This window comes from Alosa pseudoharengus, unplaced genomic scaffold (assembly GCF_046254945.1).
Source record: "Alosa pseudoharengus isolate Yale_2024_CS ecotype anadromous, Long Island Sound unplaced genomic scaffold, YU_APseudo_1.1 YU_APseudo_1.1_scf_6, whole genome shotgun sequence".
Classification (NCBI taxonomy): domain Eukaryota; kingdom Metazoa; phylum Chordata; class Actinopteri; order Clupeiformes; family Clupeidae; genus Alosa; species Alosa pseudoharengus.
The window spans coordinates 8,269,958-8,293,685 of record NW_027468848.1 but is presented as its reverse complement, the minus strand read 5'-3'; the positions used below and the strand labels follow the sequence as shown (position 1 = coordinate 8,293,685).

General features: G+C 44.8%; 1 protein-coding gene across 1 annotated transcript in view; it reads right to left on the bottom strand.

Annotated features, from left to right (window-relative positions):
- The window catches only part of LOC143105602 (protein phosphatase PTC7 homolog), a 31,386-nt gene extending 12,909 nt beyond the window's left edge, over positions 1 to 18,477 (bottom strand). Inside the window, exons 1-2 of the mRNA XM_076269628.1 lie at positions 17,952 to 18,477; positions 8,754 to 8,933 (exon numbers count right to left, since the gene is read on the bottom strand). Of these exons, the coding sequence (XP_076125743.1) occupies positions 8,754 to 8,933; positions 17,952 to 18,153 (382 nt within the window). The 5' untranslated portion in view covers positions 18,154 to 18,477. The remainder of the gene's footprint in view (positions 1 to 8,753; positions 8,934 to 17,951) is intronic.
- Between the last annotated feature and the right edge of the window lie 5,251 nt (positions 18,478 to 23,728).

Here is a 23,728-nt window from a genome sequence, read left to right as displayed (position 1 = left end):
TATGTCTACCTGAGGAGGGATTTTTTGGAGCTTTTTGCCTTTATTTTTGACAGGTATACTGCTAACGGAGGGAGTTTTTAATGAGAATGTTTTTTCCACCTTGGCAACTAGTTTGCTGGTGAGAGTAGGGTCATACTAGGGTCTAGTAAGTAACGTAACTACATGATGGCTGAACTACATAACGCCACCGGACCCTGATAAAGAGCCTCTGACGGCAGCAGGCTGCTCCTTGGCCAGTCCGGTAACAGTCCAGTTCCATTAGAAGTGTTTCAGAAGGGGACATAGAGAGGGAGAGGTGTCAGAAGGACACAAAAAGCGCTTTCAGATATAACCTCCGGAGTACATGCGGAGGTTAGTTAAACGGAGGTCCTACCCTTCGGATGATTCAGATATGATGCTAACCTGCGGACCTAATACTGACCTTATACGGACGTATGTGTGAAAGACATACACGCACATTACAGAATCTCCGTGTGGTTGTCGAGTGAGGGGTGGGGGCTTGTAGAGTTCCCAAGATGCAGATATGACGCAGAATATATGCGGCCGCTGCCTGTCACAGCTGCTTTTTGTTTACAAAGTGTAGCCTATGCATTATAGGCTAAAGAAGAGAAATCCATTGTGCGTAGGCTAATACTTGAAGTAGGATAGTCACGTAAGGGCGCACATACAGTATTTGTATGTGTGCTTCGAATAAACACATTTATCTGTTTTCAACATTATGTACCAGAATCTGGTTTGCGTTGGAGAGAGAGCATGCACACACTTTATGGTAGGCTACCAGCCAATTCAGTAGGCTAACTAAAGACTTCAAGGCCATCATACAACGTTTTTAAGCAACAAACAAAATACTAACATAACAGTGACGTTTTTTCATGGTTTATTTTTTTCCAAAAGCATACTATCCCCATGCAAGCGCGCGGGAACATATTTTTGACCATGGGTGCTGAATAACAAAATAATGTATGTCCAACGATTTCTGCCCTAGCATGATATGATTTGAATTTAGACAGCTACGCCATTTCAGCGCGGTGTATGAGTAGGCCTAAGAGCGAGAAGTTATATAATGCCCCTGCCACTCTGACTCATCAATAAAAACTGCGCGCACACACACCAGACCAGCACTTGACTTTACATCATTAAACTATTTCAGTATATTGCTTTTCTGATTGTCAAAACCACACCTAACTTATGGCGTCTCCACTCCACAGCAAAAGTGTCCTAACCACGTTACAGCTGTTTCTATCTGAGCGACTCCAATAGTGAAAGGATTTCAGTGTCATATTTCGGTGGCACTAGCTAAGCTGTCGTGGAACTCGAGATGACATGTCTACTGATAGGCAACAGGTCTCACCAACACGAAATTCTAATTGCAAAAGATGCATCCTACCTCATCTGTTGTACTGTAGTTATTCGAAATTGGGCTTTTCACAATCCAACGATATATCCAAAGTGCGAACTAGTTGGTGATGGTCTATGAAAACTGCCAGTAGGCTACTCATGCTACACGGAGTTCTGACAGGGCTGTGCATGGCCTAATAAGCAGGCAAGATATAACCCACGATCGCCATGGTTTCGTTGTCAATTCGTGTTTGTGGTAATAATGACAGCAACAATAAAACCATCTGTATCTTACGATCATTTTTGACAGATCACCAGCCTCCTCTGGATGGTCATATGCATAGTTAGCCTATAGCCTATCTTTAGTTTTCATTTACATTTTAAACACGAATCTACTGTCTTTACTGCCGGGAGAGAAAAAAATCATGTATTCTTTTCTGTAGCCTAATTCTGCCTAAGGCTATCAATTAACAGAAAACCGTGTTGGCTAACAATTTATTAAATACTCCTGTTATTGTCGTCAACGACGTCGCTGTAGGCTGCCTTTTCAGCGCCTTCTGCTTATGATGATTCAGTCTTTTGAATTCGTTTGGCCTTGCCATGCAGTTGTAGGCTACAACGTGCCATTCCCTTCATGTGTTCTATCAAAATGTTGTATGCCCTCATGGACAGTAGCTCCGTGATGTCTGCATCTTTCCAGGTCGGAGATTTTCTGGACAGCACTATGCCACTCCATCATAACACTGGCATTTAAGTCAGATTTAACCACATGGACGCACGAAAGAAACGTGTGAATTTTGACCGCATGTTCTACGCCTCGTTCAGACACAGCACATTTACATAATGTCCGGAGGAAATACTAGGTCGGGAGTAGTATAAACACCGGGTGAATTCGGACTTCCATATGACCGGTTATGTCGTTCAGATATACGGCCCCACCGTTTAACATCGGCAGAACCTCCGGTCTTACACGTATGTCTGAAAGCGCTTAAAGAGAGGGAGAGGTGTCAGAAGGACACAAAGAGAGGGAGAGGTGTCAGGAACACCTGGCCACAGGAGGACGAGTGAGACAGGTGCTCAGAGACAGACAGACAGAAACGAGGGAGACAGGTGCTCAGAGACAGACAGACAGAAATGAGTGAGACAGGTGCTCAGAGACAGACAGACAGAAATGAGTGAGACAGGTGCTCAGAGACAGACAGACAGAAATGAGTGAGACAGGTGCTCAGAGACAAACAGACAGAAACGAGTGAGACAGGTGCTCAGAGACAGACAGACAGAAATGAGTGAGACAGGTGCTCAGAGACAGACAGACAGAAACGAGTGAGACAGGTGCTCAGAGACAAACAGACAGACAGACAGACAGAGAGGTATGGACATGAAAGCAGACATACAAATAGAAGGAGACAGAGAGAGAACTGGACCAATAGAGTGAGTGAAAGACCGGGAGAGAAACAGAGAAAGTGTGTGTGTGTGTGTGTGTGTAGGAGATAAAGGAATCAGAAGGAGCAGGAGATAAAGGAATCAGAAGGAGCAAGTTGGAACACAACACACTTCATAACATCCCAAACAGCATCACAACAAACTCCCTCAACTCAATACAAACATGTTCCATCACAACAAACTCCCTCAACTCAATACAAACATGTTCCATCACAACAAACTCCCTCTACGCTGCTGCATGCTAGCCCAGCTCCTTAGCCACTACGCTACTGCATGCTAGCCCAGCTCCTTAGCCACTACGCTACTGCATGCTAGCCCAGCTCCTTAGCCACTACGCTACTGCATGCTAGCCCAGCTCCTTAGCCACTACGCTACTGCATGCTAGCCCAGCTCCTTAGCCACTACGCTACTGCATGCTAGCCCAGCTCCTTAACCACTACGCTACTGCATGCTAGCCCAGCTCATTAGCCACTACGCTACTGAGCTACTGTTTTCACTCGCTGTTTTCCTTCTGCCTATGTACAAGCAGAGAAGTCAGACGGACCCCCCAGTGACGAAGGAGGTCAAGCGCTGGACTGACCAATCGGAAGCCAGGCTACAGGACGCCCTTAGCAACGTTGACTGGGAGATGTTCAAGACGAACTCTGCTGACATCAATGAGTTTACGGAAGTATCATTGAGTTACATCAATATGCTAACTGATTCCATCATCCCAACTGTAAAGATCCGAAGCTTCCCTAACCAGAAGCCATGGGTGGATAGAGAAGTGAGAACGGCATTAAAGACACGCACCATGACTTATAATGCTGGGCTTATTTCAGGGGATATGACGGATTACAAAGCAGCATCTTATAGTTTACGTAGAGCTATTAAAGATGCTAAGCGGCGCTATAGAGACAAAGTTGAAGCTGATTTCTTGGAGGGTGATCCAGCACGAGTGTGGAAAGGACTCCGAACCATCACTGGCTTTGAAAGAAAGTCCCCTCCTATGATGAATGTGAGTAAAGACCTCCCTGATGAACTTAATGCTTTTTATGCTCGCTTTGACATGAAAAACACAGACTATCTTGCACTAGCTGCAGCATGTGAAGCAAATGAGGATGCACCTTTCTGTGTCTCTGAGGTCGATGTGAGCAATGCCTTTAGGAGGGTTAATTGTAGAAAAGCTGCTGGACCGGATGGAATTTCTAACAGGATTTTGAAATCCTGCGCTGCTCAGTTAGCTCCTGTGTTCACTTATATCTTTAACACATCATTGACTCAAGAGACAGTTCCTACTTGCCTCAAGCAGTCTGTTATTGTTCCAGTACCGAAAAACAAAAGTCCATCATGTCTGAATGACTACCGCCCAGTAGCCCTGACGTCTACAGTGATGAAGTGTTTTGAGAAGCTTGTGAAAAACATTATCTGCTCATCCCTCCCTGCCTCCTTCGACCCCCTCCAATTTGCTTACAGAGCCAACAGGTCTACAGAGGATGCCATCTCAAACCTCATGCACACCACCTTAACTCACCTGGAGGAGGGGAATGGGAATTATGTGAGGATGCTGTTCATTGACTTTAGTTCAGCATTCAACACGATAGTACCTCTCACCTTGGTCACAAAGATGAAGGCCTTAGGACTGAACACCACCCTGTGTCACTGGATATTTGACTTCCTCACCAACCGTTCACAAGTGGTTAGAGTGGGGGGTCTGACATCTGATTCATTAACCATCAGCACTGGTGCTCCCCAAGGCTGTGTTTTGAGTCCACTGCTGTACAACATCTACACGCATGACTGCAAAGCCAACAGTAGTCATACCTCCATCATCAAGTTTGCAGATGACACAGTGATCTTGGGCCTGATTAGTAACAACAATGAACAGCTCTACTTGGATCAGGTTGATGAGGTGGCACAGTGGTGTCAATCTAACAGCTTGACACTGAATATCAATAAAACCAAGGAAATGGTAGTGGATTACAGAAGGAAGCAGCAGAACTACAGTTACACCCCACTAATGATCAGCGGGCAACCTGTAGAGAGAGTCACAAGTTTTAAATACCTTGGTGTCCACATTACTGAAGACTTAACATGGACTGTTAACACTCAACATGTTCTGAAGAAGTCCAGACAACGACTCTACTTCCTTCGTCAGCTAAGGAAATTCAAAGTTTCTACATCCATCATGAAGGCCTTCTACACTTCAGCGGTTGAGAGTGTTCTAACTGGTAGCATCATCACCTGGTATGGGAACTCCACAGTTAGAGATTGTAGTACTCTGCAGAGAGTAGTGCGCTCAGCTGAACGTACTATAAGAACTCAACTCCCTGCTCTACAAGAAATCTATTCCAGAAGAGTACTCCTAAGAGCCCAAAAGATTCTGAAGGACTCTTCTCATCCTAACAATGGATTATTCCTACCACTGAAATCAAGAAGACGCCTATGTAGTCACAAAGCCAGAACTGAGAGACTCAGGAGAAGTTTTTATCCCCAGGCCATCCGAACTCTGAACTCACACTATACTGACTTTGCACACATTCACTCCTCAGCACTCTCAAACATTTCCCAACTCTGAACTCACACTATACTGACTTTGCACTCATCCACTCCTCAGCACTCATGACCCCCCCCCCCCACACACACACACACACCTACATGACTTTTAGCACTTTTACATCCCTCTCCCTATGCTGCAGACCTTTTATTTATTTTCTTATTCATCACACGTCAAAACACACACACACACACACACACACACACATATCTGACTTTCTCCAACTTTTGCACATCTCTATAGAACTTTTTATTTATTATTTTTGATTTCTCCTCCATCTATCTACCCATGTCCTTGATTGCCTAGCCTTTCTGTCCCCCCCCCCCCCCATCCCCAACACACACACACAAAAAAAACACACACTCTTACATCATCACTGTCATCACCTCACATACATACAGCACACTGCTTGCTACAGTAAGCCTCCTCTACATACTTGCTGCACATTGCCCCCCCCCCTCCCTACATACACAGCACACTGTCTTCAGGATCTTCTCCAACACACATCCTCTACTTACAGCATACTGCCCCCACCTACCCACACACACACTATACACACACACACAGTCACTGCTTCACTCCCCTCCCGCCCACACACACATCTTCACTGTCATCACTCACATACATCATACTTGCAGTACACTGCCCCCCCCTCTCCCCTACATACACAGCACATTATTTCATCAGGAAGCTTCTCCAACACACATCCCCAACATACTTACAGCACACTGCCCCCCCCCCCCCCCCCCCCCACATACACAGCACATTGTCTTCAGGATCTTCTCCAACACACATCCTCTACATACTTACAGCATACTGCCCCCACCTACCCACACACACACACTACACACACACACACAGTCACTGCTCCACTCCCCTCCCGCCCACACACACATCTTCACTGTCATCACTCACATACATCATACTTGCAGTACACTGCCCCCCCCCCCCTCTCCCCTACATACACAGCACATTATTTCATCAGGAAGCTTCTCCAACACACATCCCCAACATACTTACAGCACACTGCCCCCGCCCCCCAATACACAGCACATTGTCTCATGAGGAAGCTTCTCCAACACACATATTGCACACTGCCCTCTCCCCACATACACAGCACACTATCCCATCTCCCTTGTCATCCCCCCAACACACACACCAAGACCCTTGGCAGTTGGGTTAGCCCCTTGAGCCGTGGATATGCCCAAGGTTTCTTCCTTGGTAAGGGAGTTTTTCCTTGCCCCTGTTGCTCTTGGGTGCTCCTTGTTGGTGCCCCCCCCCCCCCCAATCGCAATCCTCCCCCACCTTTCTTATGCAGCCCTTGCCACTTAATCTACTAAACCCCTCTTCTACTGCACTTTTTACCCCCCCATAAATGCACAAATAGGCTGACACCATACTTAATTTCACTGCATTTCTTACTTCCAGTAACTATATGCATGTGACAATAAACTTCCTTGTATCCTTGTATCGTTGTACTGCATGCTAGCCCAGCTCCTTAGCCACTATGCTACTGCATGCTAGCCCAGCTCCTTAACCACTACGCTACTGCATGCTAGCCCAGCTCCTTAGCCACGACGCTACTGCATGCTAGCCCAGCTCCTTAGCCACGACGCTACCACCGCCACTGTTTGGTTACATCACACACCCCAGTGAGGTCACCTGTGCTTGGTGTTGAATGCATTGTGCACATCTGTGGCATAAGGGACTTCCACCGTACAAACATTTGCATAGAACCTGCCGGACGAACCGGTTCCAGCAGGTTCTATGACAGCTGAAATGAAGTGTTCCTCCTTCTCCAGCGTCTCTGACGGACAGCTGTGTTCTGCGCCAGGCCTCCTTCCTGCTCTTCCCATCATGCTCGCTGATTCAGTGCAGAAACACAATGAGGTGTTTTTTTCTCTCTCTCCCCTCTCTGTTCCTTCTCTTTCTTCCTCTTCCTCTTAGATTCCTCTGGCTGCTGGCCGGGTGAGTCATATCTCTCTCTCTCTCTCCCTCTCCTCTTCTCCTCTCCTCCCCTCAAAACACAATTACAGCCTGGGATTCCAGCCCTGAACAAATCCCTTCAACCTCTTCCAATCAGCCAATTCCCATAAGGGCCAGTAACACAACACAACACAACCACACACATACACAAACACTCACTCGCGCACATTCGCGCTCGCGTGCGCACACACACACACACACCAAACACATGAATCATTTCTGGGTAAACCCCTTTAAACCCAACCAGTCACATCCCATAAGGTCTAACTAACACACACACAATAACGCTGGCTAACAACAAAACACACTCCACACACACACAGACACACAGACACACAGACACACACACACACAGACACACACACACACACACAAAGGAGCAGCTCCACATGGAAATGTACAGGCCCTGGCAGTGGCGCAGGGAGAATTATTTTCCAGGCGAGTGTTTGTGTGAGTCCACATGTTCCTGCACGCGCTGACTGCTGCCACGCCAACCGGCCGGCACAACACAGACATGGAGGGAGGGAGGGAGAGAGAGAGAGAATGTTGAGTGAGAGAGAGGGAGGGAAAGAGGCAGTGAGAGAGAAGAGGGACAGAGGGAGAGCGAGGGAGGGAAAGAGGGATAGAGGGAGGGAGCAAGAGAGAGAAAGAGAGGAAACAGGACTGGAGGGAGGGGAGGGGTCAGGGCAGGGAGGGTGCGTGCGGCTGCTTGGCGGAGTATCGCCCCGAGTCCTAAACTCACGCCAGTCTGTGGGGAGTTACTGGTGACTCATAATGCGGTTGCTGGAGAATGTGTGTGTGTGTGTGTGTGTGTGTGTGTGTGTGTGTGTGTGTGTGTGTGTGTAGCCTGTCTTTCACCCTCAGTCTGTTTATCCCCTTCTCGTTCCCTCTACGTTCTTATCCAGTGTGAAGCCTGTATACTGCAGCCCCATGCAGCCTTCCTCTCTTCACCTCCTCAGCCCCATGCAGCCTTCCTCTCTTCACCTCCTCTACTCTGAGAGAGGAGACTCATTTAGTGCTTTAGCTCTGTGTTTACCTCCAAGGCTGAGCCGTCCTGCTGAACTGTTTTGGGCGCACACACACCCGAGTGTGGTTGTGTGCAGAGTGCAGAGCCATGACTATATACAGTCGTTCGTGTGTGTGTGTGTGTGTGTGTGTGTGTGTGTGTGTGTGTGTGTGTGTGTGTGTGTGTGTGTCTATATACAGTCATGGGTGCAGACTGTCCACTAAGCAGTTCAGAGCGCTTATCTATCAGCATTGCTGTGTTCCTCGAGAGCTTAAAAAGCAAAGTTCAGCAGCGCAGCACCGTACGGACACACATACACACACACACACAGTCTTTGCTGCTGTTTCCTGACACACACCCTCTCTTACACATAGATGTATATACTGACATATAGTCCTGCACACACACACACGCACGCGCACGTACACACACACACACACTGACCGAGGAGAGGGGCTTTGTTCTGCAGGAGCTCGTAGTAGCTGGTGGTCAGTATGCCCACGGGGTTGCTGGGCACGAAGCGCCCCTCCTTCACCAGACGCTCGCACGTCCTCATCAGCGTGCCCGAGAACTGGGAGGGGTCCACACCGTAGTCACGCCAACCGCCAACGCCATCTGCCACACCTGCAGGGATCAACACACACACACAGGTGAGTTATCATATCAGTACAAGTAACACATCACACAAGTTATGGTAGGCACATGTACTGAAAACAGCCTACTAGGGCTGCACGATATATCTAAAATCTATCGTTATCGCGATATCAACGCTTGCGATGGACATACCGCAAAGATTACTTAATTTTCGATACATTTTGATACATTTTCTGTGCCGTGCGCATTCCATTGCCTACAGTCTATGATGTATTCACATTCTGAATGTCAACATATTTTACCAAACCGATGCTGTCATGCAGCCCTAGAAGCCCGTCCCCTACCAGTTTAGGTGTGTGGTGTTTTAGGTGTTGAGGCAAGAGCTAATGTCATGATGGCTGAAGATAGTGAGTCAAGCGAGGTAGGCTACACTTAGGTGAAGAGGAATTGGTGACTAAAGGAAAAGCACGTCTGTTATATGGAAATATTTTGGTTTTATAAAGGACGACGTATTACAAACACAGCGCCAAATGCGTCCTTCTCCACCGTGTTAAAATAAACAATTTCTTTCGTTGTTGTTAGAGGATCAGAAGATAGCCTATCTATTTTCACTGTAAGGCTTGTATTTCATGATTTGCATTTAGCAAAAGCCCCAGACAGCAGCAGAGAGGTAATCAGGATTCATTATTTGTAAAAGTTGTTTAGCCTACTTCGTTAGCCTGGACTGTGCGATCGCAGCCACTTACTTTCACTTTCCGCTGCCCTCGTAGTCGGCATGACGGTAGCCTAATAACGTGGGATGCGCAGCGTATGAGGTTAGACTGGGCTACTTAAGATTTTAGATGAGTGACCGCCGCGATATAGCTTAAGTAGGCCTAGCTTTTTTGCTAGGCCCAGCCAAGGCTGGCAATGTGGAATATTCCGCTGGTTGGTGCACAAGTATTCAGATTTGCTATCCACCTTTTACGAGGATTTTCTTGGAGCACATCTTCCACACAACTTCGATAGCCTGTCAGTAGGTATCTTAGCTGTCCACTTTCATCATGCCATATAAAGCCTAGGCTACATAATATACTGCTCAAAAAAATTAAAGGAACACTTACAGTTTTTCACAATTGTTAAAACCCATTTTTTGAAACCTTCCACCCTTCTCTCCATTCTCAAACTACATTTACAGAATGTCTGACAGTTCTTGCAAAATAAAACACTCGCCTTAAAAGTTTTTAAAACAGTGTCAGAGCACCAATCCAGTGTATGATTGAAGTGTCCCTTTAATTTTTTTGAGCAGTATATTTATATTGTTTATGTAGAAAATTATACATTTATTTCTGTAATTATACATTTACCCCCCCCCCCCCTCCCCCAACCCTACAGTCTATGTTAGCAGCAAGTAGAATAGAGAAAAACATTAAAGGAACCATATGTAAGATTGGGGCCAAAACTTGTACTGCAATCACTTTCAAAATACTGAAGAGCGGTGTATCCCCTCCCCCTCCCCCCTGACTCGAGGTTGCCAACCCGGATGGCGAAACACTACTGACTTCGTGATTAGTAGATAGGTGGAGGGTGGCGCAACAGGCCAAAACACAACATGACATGACAAAACACAACATCAACATCAGTTGAGGGCTGCAACTTCACTTTTTAAATGACAATATCCTGGCCGGACTACTGTTGTCAGTGATATAAGTATTTGAAATGAACATGATTTCTTCATGTCTAGTGAAATATCAGGGCCATTTTATGATTAATTGAAATATTTGTCTTACATACGGCTCCTTTAAATATTTAAATATCGCAAGTTATATCGTTATCGCAATACTCAATAATGTTATCGCATATTGCATGTTTTCCTAATATCGTGCAGCCCTACAGCCTACACACACACACACACACACACACACACACACACACACACACACACACACACACACACACTCCAGGCTTTCTGTCATTTGTCACACAGTAGATTAGGCTGGATCTAGTAATCATGCAACCTCATAGCAGGTAACACACATGCACACGCACAGCAAGGTGTGTGTGAGCATTTCTCCTGGTTTCCGGTCAGTGGTTTACATACTCTAGTCCAGGGGTCTCAAACTCAAATGAGCTGGGGGCCAATTCGGCCAACGTCATCTCATTGGAGGGCCGGCTATTTTTGAAAATGCAATGTTCTTTTTTTCAAATACCACACAAAACTGCAAACAGAAAGTGCAAGTGTTTTTATCTAGTTTTAGACACCTGTGCTAGCAACCTTAGCTTCTAAATAAAATAATGATAAAATAAATATTAATACAAATTATAAAACAAATGAAAAGCATAAAAACAGGTATGTGTGTGTTTCACACCAAATAAAAATATTTTCCTCTCATAACTTTTTTAAACCTGGCAAACTATAGGCGTCAGGGTTAAGAAAGCAACACCATTGGATTTTTATATCAAAATTTTCAGGCCATGGCTTGAAAGTGGTGAGAGATAAAGTCCTACTGTAAATGTACAAATCTTTGAGTAAAACAAAAGTTTATGAAGGGGGTACATTTACCCATCTAATTTGCCACTGGATGGCAAGCACCTCAAATTATGCACCTTTCAGTAAATACTGGATGAACATATTTGAGCAGGTTTACTTTCCTTTTTTCATATTACCCACATAACAAATTAACAGGAAAACTCCTAAGATGTATACCAACCCCTAAGATGTATATGGTTTCTAAACCACAAGGCCTACAATAAAGTATTCTGGTCAAATCAGTTCCTATCGCGGGTAATCTGAGTACCCAGAAGTTTGCATCATATTGCGGGTGACTTTGTAGTTTAGAGCCCTATTTCTACTAGCCCTGCTGTCTGGACCACGTCCATTACGGACACTATCATCACGATTACCACTGCAACCTCCAAGCTATGTTGGGCAGAGGGTCGAAATAAGCATGGTATGCTTAGTGGACACCGTCGTACACGCAGACGCACCTCCATTCAATAGACGATCGACCATCTCCAAAAGGATCTTCTCCTTCAGATTTAGAATAGGTGAAAAACATAGCCTACCTAAGACTTCATCACACGTAAACGTTTTTCAACATTTGGTGTAGGCCTATTTCTGCTTAAATCGCTTCCGCGTCATTACAAATGCACGTCTTTGTGTATTTCCTGAAAACTTTGCGCAGCGATTTTGGGTTTGAATGAAGCTCTGGATGTCTAGCACATAGTGGAGCAGAGTACAAATGAGATTTGTCACCGTACTTGGAACTATCGTCTATTTTAATCAGTATCGTTGTTTGCCGCAATTAAAAAGTCTGAAGGGCCGGATTATGTTATTATTTTGACATACGTCGCGGGCCGGAATTGGGCCGGACGCGGGCCGGATTTGGCCCACGGGCCGGGTGTTTGAGACCCCTGCTCTAGTCCCAGTAACAGAACCTCTTGTGTTCACAGGAGAGCGCTAGCAGAGACGGTTCTAAAGGGTCTTTGGTGCTAGCAGAGACGGTTCTAAAGGGTCTTTGGCGCTAGCAGAGACGGTTCTAAAGGGTCTTTGGCACTAAGGAAGAATGGGGACGGCTGGGGCCCAGCGGTGATTTGCAAAGGCCAATCTGTCCATGTCTACCGCTCCAATACACCTGCTGAACTATTCTGTGCATAATTTGTCTAACAGCTCTTTGATTCAAAGAATGTAGATAAGTGTGTGTGTGTGTGTGTGTGTTGCAATACTACTGAAAGACTGGGGGAGGTTTACAAACACTATTTGCCAGATACTCCCACTGGGTCCCTCATTCTGAACTCAGTGTCCTGTGCATCTGCGGTGGCAGACAAGCACTGTGTGTGTGTGTGTGTGTGTGTGTGTGTGTGTGTGTGTGCTCGCTCAAGATGCTGACATCACTCTCTGTGGTTGGTGTGCCGTCTTGCAGCTGTGGTGTGTTCTCTTGAGAGGAACAATTGGTGCTGTGAGTGTAAAAACACATAGCCACACACACACACACACACACACACACACACACACACACACACACACACACACACACACACACACACACACACACACACACACACACACACACACACACACACACACACACACACACACACACAGGAAATCAGACAGGGGGCGACGACCAACGACAGTCTAGCAGGAGTGTGTGTGCTGCGGGTGCTTCTGTGCGAGCGCTCATGCGCTAACAACTCCAGTGGCTAACCAGAGACGCTGAGGCCCAGAGAGACAGACGCAGCCTCTTCCTGTTTCTCAGCGACCCAGTCATAACAAGGTCACAAACAGGTCAGTGTGTACGTGTGTGTGTGTGTGTGTGTCCTGTGAGGAGGGAGCAGCCAGTTTTAATTTCAATAGATTTAATGACGTCAAATTTCATAAAACAGGATCATGTCTGCCCAGTTGAAAATAGAGTCTCTCTTCCCTTTTAGAAAGATGGGGTCACACACACATCCAAGTCCAAAATACCTGTCAGGGACAGTTTCTTTTCCACAACACACACATCTCACTCTCCTGAGAGGGGAACTACAGAAACGTCTCACTCTACTTAGAAAGGGACATCACACACATCTCACTCCTTTGAGAAAAAGGGGTAACAGACTTTTAGTCTGTCTCCGACCACTGACAGAGCAGAGTGTGTGTGTGTGTGTGTGTGTGTGTGTGTGTGTCTCCGACCACTGAGGGAGCAGACATCTCAGATCTCTCACGATATAACACCTCTACACTGGTACACCAGCAATACCAATACACCACCTCTACACTGGTACACCAGCACCACCAATACAGCACCAATACACCACCTCTACACTGGTACACCAGCAATACCAATACACCACCTCTACACTGGTACACCAGCAATACCAATACACCACCTCTACACTGCTACACCAGCATCACCTATACATCACCTCTACACTGCTAAGCCAGCACCACCTATACACCACCTCTACACTGGTACACCAGCATCACCTATACCTCTACACTGCTACACCAGCACCACCTATACACCACCTCTACACTGGTACACCAGCACCACCACCAATACACCACCTCTACACTGGTACACCAGCAATACCAATACACCACCTCTACACTGCTACACCAGCATCACCTATACACCACCTCTACACTGCTACACCAGCACCACCTATACACCACCTCTACACTGGTACACCAGCACCACCACCAATACACCACCTCTACACTGGTACACCAGGAAAACCTATACAACACCACTACACTGGTACACCAGGACCACATCCAGCCGTGCAGCAGACAAAGCCACTGCTCTCGTCTGAAGAGAGAGGTCAAGAGGTCAACACAGAGCTCCCGCTGACTGATTAAGGCCAGCCCAGGCTACATACACGTCTAATAATACAGATACAAGTCAGTCTGTGTTATGGATGATGTACCAGCTCAGCACCGGTGACACAACATTCAAAATGGTTTCTAGAGTGCAGCCTACAGATGAGGTGTTTGCAGTGCATACCGATTTTGTGGATTGTGCAACAAAACGATCAACCTTTGTAGCACCAGTGGTATGAACAAAAGAAGAAAACGTCCAGCCCTGGTCCAACATCACTCACTTACTATTACTGCAGAGAGAAAACGCCATCTCTTTCAGGGTGTGTGTGTGTGTGTGTGTGTGTGTGTGTGTGTGTACAGTATGATCTCTTTCCCACTGTATACAAACATGAGCCAGATACCGTTCACTTCTACAGCAGCAGAGTAATATCCCCACAGCACTTGTGGCAAGACTGTGTTGTCTGACCACTGCAAAGGGACAGCTATGTCTCCCTAGGGCTGCAAAGGGACAGCTAGGTCTCCCTAGGACAGCAAAGGGACAGCTATGTCTCCCTAGGACAGCAAAGGGACAGCTATGTCTCCCTAGGACAACAAAGGGACAGCTATGTCTCCCTAGGACAGCAAAGGGACAGCTACGTCTCCCTAGGACTGCAAAGGGACAGCTACGTCTCCCTAGGACTGCAAAAGGGCAGCCATGGCCTACTGGTTAGCGCTTCAGACTTGTAACCGGAGGGTTGCCGGTTCGAACCCCGACCAGTAGGCACGGCTGAAGTGCCCTTGAGCAAAGCACCTAGCCCCACACTGCTCCCCGAGCGCCGCTGTTGTTGCAGGCAGCTCACTGCGCCGGGATTAGTGTGTACTTCACCTTACTCTGTGTTCACTGTGTGCTAAGTGTGTTTTACTAATTCACGGATTGGGATAAATGCAGAGACCAAATTTCCCTCACGGGATCAAAATAGTATATATACTTATACTTACTTAAAAGGGACAGCTATGTCTCCCTAGGACTGCAAAGGGACAGCTATGTCTCCCTAGGGCTGCAAAGGAGACAGCTATGTCTCCCTAGGGCTGCAAAGGAGACAGCTATGTCTCCCTAGGACTGCAAAGGGACAGCTATGTCTCCCTAGGACTGCAAAGGGACAGCTATGTCTCCCTAGGACTGCAAAGGGACAGCTATGTCTCCCTAGGACTGCAAAGGGACAGCTACGTCTCCCCAATACAGGGAGGAGAGGGACGCACCCTTCTTTCCCACTGCAGAAAGCCTCAGGGCCCTTTCTGTCCCGTTAAGAGAGTGTGTTTGCCTTGAAAGGCAATCTCACTTGTCTGTTCCCACAACACAATACACTATCCACACACACACACACACACACAGCGTTGTGACCATACAAGGATGGCTTCCCCTGTCCAGCCCAAAACAGCCATTGGCTCAAAACTCACACTGAAGACCATGGAGACTCCGCTGCACAAACACACACACACACACACACACACACACACACACACACACACACACACACACAGAGAGAGAACAAACTAGTCTTTTACACAACACTTCAGCAAGCCAAGCACCCCACATGGCCAAATACAGACATTTTTCTTTTAAAAGATGAGGGCTTATGTTAGGCTAGACCTTACTTGGAGCAGCAGAATCAGGAATTGGTTTTATTGCCAAGAAGACATCCACATTAGTGCGTTATCTTGTTTCCTTTGCCAGTCGGCAGAGTTGTTTTCATGAGATTGTAACTCTGATGGCCAGTCAAGATAACAGGCAGCACTGCACAATGATACAAGTGCGGTGTGACTCTCGTGTGTGTCTTACAGGACTTATCACTTGTTGATTTATTTTTTTCTGACTCAAGATGCTGATAATATGAAAAAAGGAAGGACATGACTGTAACAAATGTAACCACAGTAGGCTACCAAACATTTTAGCATGCTATTGTCAAGCTACAGGGGCCTTCAGAAGGGTACAAGAACAGTAGGCTCTCACCAAATAAAATGTCGATCTCAAACAAGGTTAGAGATCACACACACACATAAAAAAAGCCGGTGCTGTAAATTTGGAATAATCTCTTAAACAGGCTTGTGGTAAGAAGAGAAGACATGTGTGCCAACTACAGCAGGACCGACCTGTGTGTGTGTGTGTGTGTGTGTGTGTGTGATCTCTAACCTTGTTTGAGATCAACATTTTATTTGGCGAGAGCCTACTCTTCTCGTGCCCTGATATATAACTCAACCATCCACTTACTATGATTTCGGAAGGCATGATAACAGCATGGTTAAATGTATGGTAGCCTACTGTGGTTACATTTGTTACAGTGAAAACCCCACCGACAGGAAGAGCTTATTTGGGGGCTGCTTGATGAAGTAGGCTACCAAGTGTGGAACGAACATCCTCACCTCTCAAACGTACATAAACACACACACACGCGATTATTAGCAGTTACAAAGCTATGGACAAAAGTGTCTTTTAAGAACATAAGATAATGGCCATGAATTTGAACATTCTCTGGCTTTCTCTCAGTTCTCAACTTACATGCAAGTGAACAAAACACAATTCTAGTTTTGCCCAATAAAAGGCAATACAATTTTGCAAAGACTAGTTCCCAGAATGTAAAGGACTGTACATAATGTACCTCGACAAAGGGAAACCTATTTAGTTGCATATAAAACGTGAACGTGGTCGTTTAACGGCACTGTTTTCTGTATGTCACGTGCAGAGCCGCTGAGCCGGTTGGATAAGGAACAGATAACGCCCTCGTCGGACAAAACGTCCCGATTGTTTTGTTGCCAGATGGTTGAGATTAAATATCGTCTCTGTGCACTTTTCCCAGAACAGAATGAAATCCAACCCTCTTATTAATTTGTCCCTGAACACTATTCTCATATTTCCTTAATTATAACAGAGAAGCCTTTTAGACAGACAAGCTGAAACGTTAACGTTTCTCTCTTAGTCTCACGTTGGTTTGCATACAACTCGTCCGCCGCCACGCTCTTTAGTTTTTAGCCACGAGAGGAGTGCTCGCTAGTGTTTACCCTAGGAACGTGACACGCGTGGACCTCAAATGCGGCGAAAACCGAACCAGGCGCACGCAGACAGAACTGCTTTCCAGTGGATCACAAACTGGTCTGGTCAGTCACACTAACTTACAAGGTGGTTAACGTTAACGTTAGTGCGGTTCACATCAAGCATCAACCTTGACTTTGTGACCGCTCACGACGGTTAAGTAAGGGGGAGGTTTCTTAGTGCTTCTGAAATATTTCAACTATCGCATATTCCCAGACCATATGACCAAAATCAAAATCAGATGATCGCTGCCAGAAAATGTCTTTAACAGACACAAGAAAATAACATTAGCTGCTTAGGTCGCTGAAGAAAGTTAAATAACGTTGGGCCTCTGGGAAAGGGAGGTTTCGCTGTCTGTGAAGGTCCCCGGCGTTCGGTCTAAACATTACGGACAAATAACCTCATTTAGATGAAACCTATAGCAAAGAAGTGACACTTGTCTTGAAGTCAAGGGGCAAGATGTTGGTGTTAACGTGCACCATAACCTAGCATGCTAGCAGGAACATGACCCGACTTCAGTTATCTAACATTGGCTAACGTTAGCTAGCTATGACAACCATTACATATCTGGTAACGTTAACGTTATTAACTTACATCATGCCAGCTACTGCATTCATGTTAAGTTAATGGAAAACTTAAATGCACAAAGAATAACGTTATCATAACCTGAGATAGCTGACCACTGTGCGTAACTTACCTAACACATCGGCAGATCTGTGTCGTGCAATGAAGCAAGCGTCGTCTCCATAGCACATCCCTTTCTTCAGAATCCCCTTGCGAAAATCCTTGCCAAATCCAAAGCTTGCCGTCACAAGGCTGTAATCGCGGCTATCTGTTTGGGAAAGACCGCCGATGACAGCCCTGGCAACCAGTCTACCGTAAGAGATTACGGACAACATCACCCGGGGACCTCCTGCTGCCCGCTAACCTGCCGAAAGGCTGGCTAGGGAGCTCCGCAGGGTTGCTAGCACCTCACTGTAGATGTCAGATAGCGTGCTGGTAGCAGCTGCTAGCCAATGTTGCAGAGACGCTCAAAACATCCGAGTCCTGTGAGGTTCGCACAGATGAAGCTCTCTTCACTGGAATCCAACAACCTTTGAGAGCTACAATTACACCGGTCTACGAGTACTCAGTTACTTCCACTCGTTGTGGCAACAAACCGGACAGAGCTGGTACCACCGTTGAACTCCATAGTGATCGACTTACTACGGTTGTCTACAACAGCCAGTGACTGAGCGAGCGAGGCCAGTCTACTAGTCTTGTGACTGTTTGACGTCACGACGTATTACGCAATTGTAATTTGGCTGCCCTTTCATGGGTACCAGTTCAGAATATTTTAACACTTTGTTTTAGCGGTTTGCAGGCGCGCGGGAACCTATTTTTGACCAGGGGTGCTGAATAACAAAAATAATGGATGTCCGACGATTTCTCCCCTCCTGGACATGTTTCAGATTTTGACTGCTAAATACATAATTTTAGTGCGGTGTGCGGGTGATAGAGAGAAGTTTTAGGGATCAATAAAGTATATCTATCTATCTATCTATCTATCTATCTACGTCCTGGGCAGCCACAAATTCCAATGTTCCGCGACAGCACTCCGACTCCACTGCACCCACCCTAACCCCACAGAAGCGCACTTGACATCATTAGCCTATTTCAGTATAGCTAAGGAAAATTACTTTTCTGATCGTCAAAACCACACCAGAGATGTTTGGCTTTAAATATAGGCTAATAATCAGGCTGCAATGATCTCGCAAATAATTCCTGAATAGCGTAAAGTGTGTCGTCTCCACAGCAAGAATGTGTCCTAATAATTCCTATCTTTAGCGACTAGTGAAATGATTTCACTAGCTATAATTTATTAATTTTGAAAAACTGTACAACACAATTAAAGTTTCTTTCAGCTTATCCATGCTTTTTGAACGTGTAAATCGCATAGAATATGTAGGCCTATATCAATCGTAGGCCTACACACTTGAGCCCGTTTACGGATTAGACATTCTCTGGCTATCACATAGCTGAAACCACGCTACGGTTCTTACAGTAACTGACTCACGTTCACGTTGATCTCTATAACTGTTAATTTTTAGTAGCTAATATTCCAACCAATCCATAACCCTTTTTTGCTATTTGACTCATCATTTCACATACACAAATATAAATAATGTCAGACAGCGAATTAGTAATTATTTAAAAAAATATATAACACATTTTAAAAATCTATTTCCTGCCAGCAGGGGGTGCTGCAGCACCCTCAGCACCCCCTTCCCGCGCCCTTGGCGGTTTGTGGACAAAATGCAAGTTTAGTGATATTCGCAATTCAATAACACCTGTATGTTTCCTTAAGTCATGCAACCACAGACCTCAGAAGATCAAATCTGACACAATATGTCACACAACTTCTTGTGCAGGTCATGATTCTTACCTACCTGGACTACCTGCTTGCTTGTGTAGTAGGCCTAAGACCATTGCAAATGATTCGGAATGCAATATCATGTCTCGTCTTAAAATCATCCACAGTTGACACATGCAACTCAATTACTCTTCATTGGCTTATAACAGCAAGAACGAACTGCAAATCTCTCACTGGCGTATAAGACACTTATTGGATCTGCACCTTGCTATTTGAATTTTAACTAATTTAGTGTTCATATAGGCCTACTGTCGGTTGTTTTGGACAAAAGCATCTGACAAATAGCCTGCACAAACATAAACCTTTGAAAACCTTATTAGTTGCAGTAAGAGGGTTAATATCAGCTTAGATAGTCCTCAAAAATAATTGCTGTGACAGTGCCTAGACAGTGCCTATTCAGGCACAGCACAGCGAATTTCGTTGTATTTTAATGTAAACAGTTAAATAAGTTTGAGACTGCTAGTTATGTGAGCTGTTAGCGTTTGATTACACTTTACTTTATCACCCCCAAGTGGTTGAAGTATGTATTGCAAGTGTCACGTCAAATTCTGCAGTTGATAATATGTGATTATGTGAAACAAGAGACGATCTTTGTTCTCACAAGGGTGACTTAGGCCGAAAAAAAATGAGGATCATGTCTCGGTATATAGAATCAAGATGAACATTTTCTTTAAAAATACAGATGGGAATGTAGCTCAGTAAGTAAGAGGTCACTCAATGACGCAGGAAACCGGGGTTCAATACCTGCTTGCTGCAGCAATTTTGAAGGGGCATTTCTCACCGCTAAACCAAGCTAGAAATAAAGATAGAAGGTCGGGCTTGTGGAGCTGTAGGCAGGGGCGGAGCCAGACATTGTAAACATTCGGGGCTTAGCCCATTTAATATATTTTTTTAAATAACCCCTTAAATAATGACTTCTAGTGAATTTTGTGTAAACTAATGGACACATTGAGACTTAAAAAATGTGAAACTAACATTCAACAGATTCAAGGTATCTGACTGGCACTACCCTGTGTAAAATTATAGTTTTGGGTCTTTCAAGAGGCAATATCTTTTCTTATCTGTTTAGCATGTACTTAGTTAATTAAGCGTTTCTTATGGTTTGTATATTATAGTATTTGTTTATTTTCATTAGGCTATTGTTTGATATGACATTATTGTTTATTATTGCTATTCTCCTTCTTCCTCTTCCCTGATCTCATCTGTGTGACAAATATATATAATATCTTATACTATAATATACATAATATTATGATATAATTACAGTATGGCCAGTCATCATGATACAAGGGTATTTTAGAATGAATGCATTATCATCTTGACATAGGCGTTTCTAAATTATATTAATTTTGTAATTTCAGGTCCCTTTACACAGGTGTATAAAATCAAGCAAGATTATGAATGCAGACTGCATGGTGCTAACACACTTATGGAAAGGGCCCTTTCCTCTCAATATATCATTTTTAGTTAATAATTAGTTAGGCAGCCAAAACAACATAACATGACTTTTATATTTATGTGGACTCTTGGATTATAAGATCTGTGGTGGTGGATAGGATATCAACAAGGTTTTAAGTTAGGCTAACAGTTAACATTCTTTTGTGCAACATATGACACTGAAAAGTTGACATGGGCAGATAACTGTTAATGGGTTTTTCTGACATTTCAAAACAGTGTAGCCTAATTTATTACAAGACGAGGATCACTTTGTTTTGGGAGCTGGAATTTCTTATTCTGCAGTAGGCTTAGCTAGCCTATGAGAGTACCGAATTTGCCTTTTACGCCGACGAACGAGGACATTTAACGTTAAAGTTCAGCATTTAGTGCTAGGGAGCTAGCCAAGTAGCCTAACGTTAGCCTGCCTAACTGACTGAAAGCTCTTAACGTGAAATCACCAACCTGAAACAACACCATCCGTCAGTTCACTGGGCGACGCTGTTGCTTGAACGGAGCTGGGTGGTCTTTTGAAAAACTTTCTAATATCCATAACGTTTCAACAACATGTACACAAGGTGTAAAAGTGACAGACTTCTGACAGAGGCTTTTTGGAACACCGAAGCCATGACGTAGCGTTGTCAAGGCAGCATTTTCACTGGATCTAAACAAATCAATCTAACCATTGAAATCACCATAGCGGATAGCACAGAGACCTGGCATAGATCGTGTAGCAAGTCAAATTATTTTTCAATATTGGGCTTTGAAAATAAGGGATATATTTCCTCAGTAATAGAGCATTTGGTGACATTTATAGAGAAACCGAGGGGAAGTTATATTGGAAATAAGAGTTGCCGGGAATTTAAAACACTAAAAAAGATTCGGGGCTTTTGAAAAAAGATTCGGGGCTTAAGCCCGCTAAGCCACCCCCTAGCTCCGCCACTGGCTGTAGGCTGCATGGTCCTCACTTTAGATTGGGGGGCTGCAAAATTTACTACAAATACATTTTCTCATAAGGTAAGAAAGGTCTTATTATAAGCGTGGGCCTATTAGTTATCCACCTCTTTGTCTTATACATACACCATTAACAAGCATTAACAAGCTGCTTGTTAACACTAACTGAACAAATATGCTTGTAAGTAACTTGTTACATGTTAACAGTTAGTTAATGTTATTAAAGGATAACAACAGTTAACTAACTGTTAGTAATGAATTGTTAACTGCTTATTGCACTAATACCTAATAAGCACATGTTATTCGAAAGCGTTACCGATATTTCTGGTAATTGAAATTCTCCAAATGCATCATACTTGCCCCCATTCACATCCATTATATGCCAGGTCTGTTAATGACCATGGCTATAACATTAGCTGCTACTAAACTGCATTTCCAAGTCCAGGGGTGAGATTACATATTAGCCTCCAGTCATTTGTTTTACTGGTCCTATTTCTAGTTATAGCTACACTACAAGTATATTTTGTATCAACACTATTTTAAATAATGTTACCTACCTATGTCCCATGGACGTTCGCAAGGTTATTAGCCTAATTAACATTAACAACTTTCATCTTTCTCTGTACTGTAACTTTAGCCTGCATGGTAACAGCCACTTTAAATGTAGCTAAGTTAGCTATCATAAAAGCACTGATTCCACCCCTTTCGTTCGAAAATTCTAGATCAAAGATGTGTTTTAATACTTCAAAATAGTTCAGGTTAGACAGGTAGGGTCTCGCGCCAAATACTCAAGGCCGTGCGGGTGCGTTAGTTTTAGGCAACGTAGTAGTCAATCATGGAAGAAAACTCGCACACCATTGTTTGCCGTTGAAAAATAAATAAACAAAGTGTTTAATCCATCGACCAATGTGCTACCAAGTGAGGTGACAAACGTTTCGGTCCTCAGACCTCGGTAGACCAAATTTCCCTCACGGGATCAAAATCAAGAGTATATATACTTATACTTATACATGAGAACCGCATGAGGACACATGACGACAATTAATCATTTCATGATGAGTCCTTTTCTCTTGACACAATCAAAGAGGGTGGGCTACGCTTTAAATGCAGAGGCAAGACGCAGCTCTGGAGGTTCAGCTGGCAGCCGCCATGAACGGTGAGCTATGCTGGCCTCCGAGCTCGTAGTTAACACCATTGTTAACCAATAAATGTTTCACCGTGTTTTCAGTTTTCAGTTTTCAAACCTGCCTCTGTCTGCTTGCACTCAATTTTTCTTACAACACACACACACACACACACACACACACACACACACCCATAAACACATCCCATCTCCTCAGCACACATATAAGCCACCACTCACATGTACAGTAAAGATCTGGCAGCTGCCTCTCAGCTGTCTGCTATTCTGTGTTCTTGGGGAAAACAAAAGACCAAATCCACTCCCTCATCTCTGGACCCTAGCAGATATTACAGCGTCTGCACCTCTGGACCTCTGCTGGAACACACATCAGCACACCACACACACACTATTGGGTGGGAAATGTGTTGATGAGCCCAGTGTTTCACCCCCTCTGATCCTCTCCTACAAACCATCTCCTCTCCCTCCTGCTCCCCCAAACCCTCCTTCCCCTCCCCCAGGTGTTCAGGCCTTTAGATCGTCTGTGATTGGA